Raw genomic sequence first — 10,082 nt, forward strand, 5'->3', positions numbered from 1 at the left:
CGGGACATAAACCAACCAGACATTTCTATCTGCAAATGTCCGAACTGAAAGGAACGGTATTTTAAAGTGAAGCAGGAATCAGAAGAATCCTTGGCTTTTAGACAAATCAAAGAACAGTACAAATACTGAGAAGTAAGCATTCAAAACACTGTAGGCAGTGATACGAAGAACACCAATATTCGGATTTACATTCAGATTTGTGGCAATAGTGCTGAAAGACAAAAACAGTGCACATCGGGCTCAAGGTAAGACGAGACAAGAGGGCATCAATGCTTTCCAGACTGGGCAATAAGAGCTATAATATGCCAGCAGCGAAGAGGGTAACCTAGAAATATGATCACAGGCTCTGACGATGGTGTTGTCCCGGTTTAGTCCGGACAGAAGGATATGATCACAGGCTCTGACGGTGTTGTCCCGGTTTAGTCCGGACAGAAGCGAGGGCGATCAACAAACTCTTCACCGTAGGCGAATATGGCGAACGCGGAGAGAACAGACGCAGTGCCCCAAAATAGCACGTACGTGACCTGTTCGGTCCAGTGTGCTGCAAAGTAAATTTAAAGAGTGGACAAAACTGAGTACGACAAACGGCCTATCCGCAAGGCGTAGTAACAAAGTACAACCAACCAATCGGCCGGGTGAGCAGTCTGCAACAACCACCATGGCAGGCAATAACTCTAAACCATTGGTGACGAACATCCGCACCACACACAAGAGTTCCTACTTGAGCCCACTCATGAACAAAGAATACCTTAATATCCATCGGACTAAGTCACAACGAATGCTTGTGGTCGGAAGATGGTATTTCCGTTATTAAGACGGTTATGACTGTGTGCACACTGGACATACGGATATCAGTCAATAGATAAAGCATTCCTTGTTCATTTCCTGCAGCATGTATAAAAACTGAATCAAATTACCGGGAAGATCCGACGACCAACCACTAGTGGACTCAACATTCAGAAATCGTCTACTGGGTCCTACAGCTGAACTCCTTCCTCAGAAACTGTAAGACACACCCTATAAAGCGTCCATCGCTCATACTTGCCTACCTTCTGTCCAGAATCCCTTGTTGTCTACTGATTTGTCTAGCTTCCATTCCACAAAATTTGTCCCTGTTCAAATGAACTTCACCCAGTTAGCGACTGCACCAGCGAAATGATGCAACCTGCACTTCATTGCCCACTTTTGCGATTTTTCAGTTTGGATTTGTCAAAAGTCGTTATATTCAACCGTCCCAAACGTCTACCTGTCCCTCCGCTGTTTAGCTCCGATGTCCTATTTTCCAACGGACCTAGCCCCAGCCCACCAATCACCTGACCGTTCCGCTCATCCCCCATAATTGTTCAACCGATTTACATGGCAGCAGAGAGGAGTCAGGTGCGTCCTTGTGGACACTCACGGGTATATAAATAAACGAAGGTAGGGGTGTGATCCATGGTTCACTGAGCCGTTGAGTAATCTGTCTGATTCAGTGTTCCGCTTAGCCCACACTCCTTTCTTTACATAGACACCCGTGAGTTTTCCAGTGATCTTCCCAGATCATCTCTTACATCAAACTAGTTGCAACTTTGGTTCATGGAAAAGCTCGGTTTCTGTTTCGTTTCAGAGTTCTCCACCCCTTCCCATGCTAGCTGCAACTGCCCTGCAAACCTTCAATCCCTACCTTACACTGCCCTATCAAGTCTAGTAAATCGTTATATACCTACTTGCCTTGTTTAACAAGAATGCTGGCTTTAAACACTATTCTCAACATCGAGACAATGCCTCATTTTTGTGCTGCTAATATAACAAGTGTGCCTCTCGACTGGCGTATTAAGCTGCGCTTCCCAAATCATACTCTCGCCCATACAGTCTGTCTCTTCCCTTGCAGTCCATAGCATTGAACTCTATGTCGGTCAGTGCAGTAAGGCAGAGTTGTACGTGAGAACGGAACTTAATGTAGATCATCGCCGGTAGACTGACCTGTGGGGACAGCAACGCAAAGAACTGACATCGCCAAAGCGAAGGTGAATACCAATGGCAGAAATTGCGTGCGCCATTCTGTGTCGGCCCGACCGGAACCTCTCCGACCACGACCGCCCGGCCCAGTAAGGGGTTTTGGGGTTCCGTCAGCATCGTGAACCAGATATTGACCCAAAAAGAGGTGCATCGCATCTTGACGAAAACCATCCGTGAAATTGTTCATGTAGTACCGCAACAGGGAATGATAACCATCCATCAGCATGCCCCGTAGTGTTCGCTTACCTAGAAGGTCAGAGATGAAGAAACGCATTGAGGTATAACTGATGCTAATGAAAGAGCAAAAAACAACGAATCAGTGACTCGGATGAAGTAGAAGATGGGCCAGTTTCTGGGGTTACGAAAGTGGCACTTGCTGCAGGTGAACCTTACCAGAAATGAACGCGTAAATGCACCGAAGCCACAAGAAGACCGATTGTGGGGAAAGAGACGTTCTTCAAATTCAAGTGTCGGTTTTCCTGTAGTTTTGTGGATATACAGTAGCCCTCCGTCACAAATCTACCGAAGGGTCGTGGTTTTAGAACGTTTAACCGACCACTTAAATCAAGCAAATTAACACTTGAAAGTTCGAGATGAATTGTGCTCCAACAACTTATTTATCGGGTGATGTTTATTTGTTAACCTTAAACCTCGCGCGGATAGCAAAGTGATCCGATTGATCTGCACTCTTTGGCGAAGAGATACGTCCAGTATGAGAATATTTGTATGGAATGCAGCACGAACGAAGATGAAAACACGGGACGATGTGTGGAACATTTAGTTTCGCTGGATTACCATAGAACACAGCGTTATTGTGCCTAGATCTAGTGCATGATGCTTTGAATGGGATCGGAGTAATCAGAATAACGAAAAAACAATAGACTAAACGGGATAACTGGTTGCTGAAGTTGCAAGAGATTATGAAGCAGTTAGTGTGAAAACTCTTTTTTTACGTTACGAAGGGTAGCATGTCTACTTCAAACCTGGTAACCTCACATGGAGGCAGCCATCAAATGCTTGCTATGATTCTTCTAAAAATTTCGGAGCTCTGCATAGCGTTCAGCTGTAACACCCTTCCGGTGCCTAGCTGCCATGCTACCCGAAGGAAGCACGAGGGCTGGGATACTGCCAGGTTGCCCAAGCCTTGACAGGGGAAGTCGAGTGGCGAAGGTCGGATCCGAACCACGGACCTTCCGGTCATTAAATTCGGGCTCTAACCACTTGGGCCATCTCGCCCCCTGCATACCTCAGTCATACTTTTAAAGGTGTGCAGTTCTATCCTGGGAAGCCCGGGTCAATAAATTCAAGAATCAATCAATTTTTTGGAACACTATTCTGAGTCACGGCGAGTCGAAGGTTAATTCAACATACTGATATGTTGTGGGTGAAAGAGGAGCCGAAAGATGCACAGGTAGTTATTTGACTAGAGCGGATTCTTGTTAGCGAATATCGTGTTAGAACGTGTCTGTGATAAAAGAAGTCTAATAGACCTCACAGGTCAGCTCTGTCCTCTAAACACAGGACTTATTCAATTGGGAAATGAGTTCTTTTGTGGTTATTTGACGAAACCAACCTGGGAGGAAATTATGAGTAGAGCTTGTATCAACAGTTTCGGTTACCTTGACCACCGACGTGGCGGATCAGAATTGAACTGGCCAGTTTGTAAGCTAGAACACATCTCAGAGACTATCACTAAGTGTCTATTAGTAGTCGGACGTCTTGGCGCGTATAAACAAAGAAATCACTTCCACTCATATGTACCATGTGTGCAAACGGAGCCTATGGCTGCTGTCTTCCAGTAATCAAAGCATCATGTGACCGATACTGTGTCATCCACTAAGTGAGCTCGATCAGGAATTGTAAGCCGAAATCGTAAGCGGCCTGAAAATCAGTACAGAGTGCTTCCAGATATCACAGTTTTGTTCAGCGACAACTAGGTGATAGAGTTTGTACACAGAAATGATAGCACACTGATTACATGTGTTCTCATTACAAATGAAGGGGTAAAGTAGCAATGAACCGAAGGCAAAAAATGATTCATGAATGTCATTGGGTCCATAGCTAGCCATGTTCCCCTGCCTAAGCGATGGACTGCTAGCTTGCATGTTATCCCACGCTACCAAGCCACTACATCGATTACATCCTGCATACTATTGAGCGAAGCGAGATCAGCAAAGCAGGAAGTGTTTTGGTATTTGGAACAGTTGACCAAAATGGTGTCGTCTATGCAGTCAATCGTCTGCCTAGAGCGTGTGTTCTTCTCCTTAAAAGCCAGTCAACTCGGTACTACAGATATGAAGTTCGAATCAGATGTGAGCGGTGTTTCAGACGCTCGGTCGTCAGCTCGCGCGAGTGTTTAGCACTATGAAATGCGCCAGACAAGGGTACCACATCTGAAAGTTTTTAGGTGAAGTGGGGCATAAGCAGGATAGCTTTGTTGTTCGCGAGCTGATGGGACTAACCGATCACACAAACTTGAACATCAAAAACATCAAAACACTAGGACTGGGTTGGATTCCGATCAATGTTGTGCTGGGACTTTGCATCTCCCAAATCTGGAGCAAAACAAATATACAAAAACGAACTGCTGCATGGTCCGACCATTCACCCAGTGAGTACTCGACAAACTGGGCTGAACGCCCGGGAAGCACTTCTGCTCTGGTTATTGGACTTTGATGATAGGACGGAGGAAACAGTATGATAAGCAGTCTGCTCGCACCGAGTATCTCCGTAGAAAGGAATTCGAAGCAAAAAACTTATCTTAATATACTACGTTTAAACAACCTGGCCAGTTTTCATAAAAGGAAACTACTCACAAGGTTGCCGAAGACTCTTTGACAGCCCACGACCGGTTTCGCCCTTCTTGGGTCCCATCAGGTTTCCGTCAACCCTATGTTCTACTTGAACCTGTCGAAGAGTTTTCAGCAACCTTGTGAGTAGTTTCCTTTATGGAAATATACTGCGTTATCTCGAATATCGTGCTAACTGAAACATGATGCGGTCTGTGCACAGCAAATTCAGTTGTAGAATATCATAAACGAGGAATTCAGTTGAGTCTTTCGTGAGAACCAAATTGATTTGCAAATGAGCATATTTCTCGAAAACCTAGCCAGTTGTTGTGGCATTTATCCATCGCAGCTTCCGCGTGTGATTTCAGAGTGAAATGGTAAAATTTACGCTAATAACTGAGGACCCCAATTATCCTACCACGTGTGATAAAAACTGGCGTTTTCTGTTCAACTGGCCATCGAAGGAGAAATAAAAGGAGCGACTCGGTTGGAGATCAGTAAAAACACAAGTCCCAAACAAGAAAGATCTCACGGAGACCGAATAAAACGACACTGTAAGTTGCGGAATGGCCACTTTAACTTTCTGGTTACAGTTTACTTGGATGAGATCAGTTGGATTACGAGGCTCACCTTCGTTAACGGATACAATACTGATGTGAGAGCAAGACAGTTGGAAAATTATCAAGTTTTGTTATAGCGCCTTCCAAAAATCTCTTTGTGAGAAGAGATTGATTCGTAAGTTCGCTAGGAGGAAGCAATATGATCATCAGACAAGTCCGTATTTAGTTAGTGGTGACAAATAAGTTCATGCATATCCATAGACAAAAGCAACCTTGATGCAATTTGATAGACTTTGATTCACGAGTAAACCCTATACAATGTCCTCTGTAGTAGCCGTTCCCGACCGAACCCACCGGCGATTTGCTCTGCATATTGCTTTTCAGACATTCATACTAGCTGACAAGACTGCTAGTGTGGAATTCCCAAATGGTGTGCGGACACATTTTTCAATCAGTCAGTTTGAACTAGTCAGCCAAGCTGGTTCAACTTTCACGAGTGGAGAAGTGACTTATTTCTCACAAGAAGAGGATTCACAGCCGTGACATTAGTCGATCGACACCACAGGCATACCGAACTGTGCATGTAAATAGCTACGATAAACTGTAGATGGAGGAACTGAGGTCAACATATGAAAGTCGAACTATGAAGTGAAACAGACAGTCCATCGTAGTCATACCTGTCCGCGTGAAGTCCGTCTTTAGTGCCCTGGTGCCGGTATACTGAAGTGAACAGTAGTCAGCATTATCTGCCCAAACAGACCGGAACCGGAATCCAAAACCAGGCCACATCTGAGCTAAAGCGGAATTGGTACTCGAGGAAGCTGATGTCGAGGCTGACTGTGGGCTGAGTTGGCCGATGGTGATGAGTGCCCTTTCAAGGGCACACCAAGCAAGCATTGACTGTACCACATTGGTGCGATCCAAGCAGTCAATACAGTTGCTTCGGAACACACCGGTTTGTCTACTGACAACTTTGGAGTGGTTCAAATCCAGATGAAATTGTCTGCACAGAGGAAAATAGGGCGTCGAGAGAAATTAATGCTAGAACAAGGTAAAGAAAGAATATATAAGGTATAACAACTTACCCGGATGCAAGAAGGTCAGGAATGAGACGATCAAGAAGGATACTTAGTCGATCCCATCGCGTTGACCCACATTCACGGTGGAAGTCAAAGCTTTCGTATCTGAATTAGGTTAAAGACAGAAGAGGTTAAACAAGGCGCAAGACAACGAGTTTGTATAATCTGCTTGAATAACGGAATGTTATGGAATCAACCGCAGTGAAGCTCAAATGTACGGTTGTAACAGACAACTGGCTTCCCTGTCCGGGAAGCAGAATTGTGGCTGCTTCGAATCCACTTTCATGTAGGTCTTTTCGCTCACGCCAAGTGAACTTGAACATTTTACCTCAAGACTAGTTGACTGCCCTCCTAATTTGTGGCATTTTAGAGACAAAACTCGATAACAGATCCAGCTGGTCCTCTATTTGCCATACGACGTGGTGTGACGGCAGATAACCTGTTACTATGGCCAGAGTAACCTTTCGTTGACTTGACAGTTTGTCCGTTGTATCACACCTTGCATTGAGACTCGCGCTTTTGTGACGAGCGGACTGGCAAATGACTTTCCAGACATTATGCATCTTTTAGGGCTGACCCACGGTCTATATGACAGAACAATGTGTCTACCAACTGTGATGATAATTTATGAGTTCCGGCTTAAACAAGTGGGTGAAAGATGATGGTCGGACTATAGGAGTTACGTGCCGCGAAATTCCTGAAGTGGTTAAGGTAGCAGTATAAGTTTCTAAAATAATTTTATTTCAAGAGAATCGTCACCTAAAGAAGAAGCAATCTGATAGACTGCTGGATTTAATGGGTGTCACAAGAGTATACCCTCCCAAAACGACGGGCCTTAAGCCACGGCGTGTTACACACCAACAGTATGACCTCACATCCAGATTGGTATGCACGCGTTACCGTTGTGAAAATTGATCTGACAAACAGTTTTTTTCCCTCAGACAGTTGCTCATATGCATAGCGTGCTGGCACAGGTTGACGGGCTGATAGCATCACGTGGTAATCAAAGATCGATGCAGTAATTCACTTCAACGCTAGAGGCCCCACATCTGTCCATCTACCTGCTGTTCGTTCAAGGCTAAACTTAACAAACGAAGAACAAACATATGAACCCAGTGGATAAAGCGGAGAAGCCCGTACAAAGGAAAAGCGCTCTCAGAAATGTGCCCAAAGCTGGTTGCTGTAGGACTTGGGGGTGGTCTTGCCCTAATGAGTTAGCAGGAGTATAAAATGTCATCACTACAGGAGTGCCGATTCAGTGGAGGAGTGTCATATTTTGAATCGAACGATACTGGCACCTTTAGCTCCAGTCTCGTACCGAACACTGCAGCCGCCATTGAGCATTCTGGGAGTAATTCAGAGCTTTCGTGGGACACCGTCACGGCTGTTGAGGTCTGCGTTTTCTTTACACCATGTGGAAACGAGCATCTCAAACTGAAAGGCTCGACGTCCCTGGTTTTTTTTAGTAAAAACAATCGCAAGATGAACAATCGGCTTCCATGTATGTATTTTCAACACAATGAACGCACAACATTTAGGATTCTGTTTTTAAAATCGTTATCGTACCGACAGGTTGCCGATGGGCGACAGATAGATAAAAATTGCCCCCTATATGCGGGAGCCAAAAATGAGTCCATTTGTACAAAAGATAGGGAATGACAACAGACCACTTACTTCACTTCATTCTCGTCCAAGTTCATCGTGGCCTCGGCAAACGCACGTCCCAGAGGGCGTTCCATACCAGTCTGATTTAGTAGATTTATAATCACCTGTCGCCCGTAACCATAGGTGTAGATTAGTTGATTGAAGTGGTGGCGTGCTATAGCCGATTGCGCAACCTGTAAGCTAGCCTCGTCGACCTTTTGTCCTGATTCCACGGGAGCAGTCACGGAGAAGGAAGTCAGTTGACTACCACCCAAAAGAACTGCGGGTTTGTATCGCAGGTTGGGTTTTTGACTCCAGAAGAGTGGAACGGAGCCACGGATCTAAAGGGAGAAGTCGAATTCGGTGACATGAAAGGACGTATTCTTTGGTACGGCAAAATAACTGGTCTGCTACACTGTGGTTCCTAAGGTCCGAATGGAGGCCACCCGTCAATTTGAAATTGACAGTATGGGGGTTCGGATCGGCATTATTTAACTCCCAAAAAGATTGGGTATCTCGTGCGCCAAATCCATGGTTCTAAGCAAATAAAATGACCTCAGTGTCAAGGTTGAGGAGAGAAGTGAAACAGAACAATTAGAAGAGTTCATTCTCGTCATCATCAGTTCTCAATTGTGCACGGGATGTAAAGTGGCTTCAGCAGACACTGAAGACGTTGGGAAATGGGGGGCTTAGCGTTACGAACTGCAGGAGATGGTTGGTTTTCTTGGGGTTGTGTATCGAGTATTGGTCACATTGGTCACAAACTTGTGGAGGAGTGGTAAGGAGTGACTATGTTTTGGACCATTTTTTATAAACGCCATTGGTCGGAAGACCTCCAAAAGCATCTGCCAGTTTGGCCTATAGGCCGCCAGGAAAAAATCAGCTACAGGGCGTAAGTCTACTTACCCCTGTTTAAAATGTCTTAATTAAAAGGATTTTGAAAGCACCATAATGATGAACTCCCTATCTGTTTACCAAAAAATACGCGAGGCACCAAAAGCTGTTAATATAGTAAAAAAATTTCGAGTAGATGAAGAGGCTAAGGTACTCCACTCGCCTAAGAACGCGCATACGTTGTTGTGAACCACATTTCAACAAGGTTGGCGAAGGATTCCGAAGGGTTGCACCCGTTAGGGATATACACGATTTTGACATCCCTCTCAAAGTCTGGTATCACAGTTGGAAATGTCGGTTGGCGGCGGACGAACCACTACATATGTGCACGTAGTTTATGGCGCATCAACCGTTTAAATTGAGGCGGGTGTGTTGATGACTAAGGGCCGCTAATGTCCAGTCAAAATTGATGGGAAGGCACGAAATAGTAAATGTGCGACGGCCAGATGATAACCCTCACAGGTGGTTTGTTATATAGTAAACGGATATCACTAACAAGGAATCGGCACCCCTAGAAGGTTCTACTCCCGAGCTTAAATCCCTATCCACTATTGAGTGCCTCTCATATATTTCACAGTTGTAATTTTCTGGTTCCTCCTTTGGTTATCCAGCCAAACGATAGCATGAGTTAGTCGAGTAAAGCTCGGATCAACGCTGGAGTTGTTGCCGGCGAAGATGTTGATGAGGGGCAGGAAAAGATTCAGGCAACCCTGAAATTTGGAAAACGCAGATTCGAATCCATGTCAGCACACCTGACGAATCCAGTTATTGAAGCAAGCTGAAGCGATCTTGAATTCTGCCAATTCTAAACAGTGATTACATAGGTTGCCCTGTTGAAAAGGCACTCTCTTTGTCGTTCCCCTCAAGAAATATTCGGAATGTTCGAGAAAACTCTACAGTAAAACCTTAATTTAGAACGCGTTTCTTGAATGATACCCGAATATTGGGTAAGGCGCCATACAATCGACCAAAAGACGTTTTTCACCAACACACCAGAAGCAAGCAATTGAACATAGCTGTTGAAAGTTGGAGGTCATCATCATCATCATCAATGACAGCAACATCAGTGTTGGCACTGATGCTTCACTGCCGTACAAACATAAAGTTCGTTTAGTTAT

The 10,082-nt window shown here is 44.9% G+C and overlaps 1 protein-coding gene across 1 annotated transcript in view; it reads right to left on the minus strand.

Moving 5' to 3' along the window:
• Window positions 1–10,082, minus strand: part of T265_04661 (hypothetical protein) — a gene marked incomplete at both ends in the record, with an annotated part of 18,140 nt that continues 8,058 nt past the window's right edge. The window contains 5 exons of the mRNA XM_009169452.1: window positions 1–541; window positions 1,963–2,244; window positions 6,025–6,350; window positions 6,433–6,531; window positions 8,101–8,411. Of these exons, the coding sequence (XP_009167716.1) occupies window positions 420–541; window positions 1,963–2,244; window positions 6,025–6,350; window positions 6,433–6,531; window positions 8,101–8,411 (1,140 nt within the window). The remainder of the gene's footprint in view (window positions 542–1,962; window positions 2,245–6,024; window positions 6,351–6,432; window positions 6,532–8,100; window positions 8,412–10,082) is intronic.

This window comes from Opisthorchis viverrini, assembly GCF_000715545.1.
Source record: "Opisthorchis viverrini unplaced genomic scaffold opera_v5_80, whole genome shotgun sequence".
Lineage (NCBI taxonomy): Eukaryota > Metazoa > Platyhelminthes > Trematoda > Opisthorchiida > Opisthorchiidae > Opisthorchis > Opisthorchis viverrini.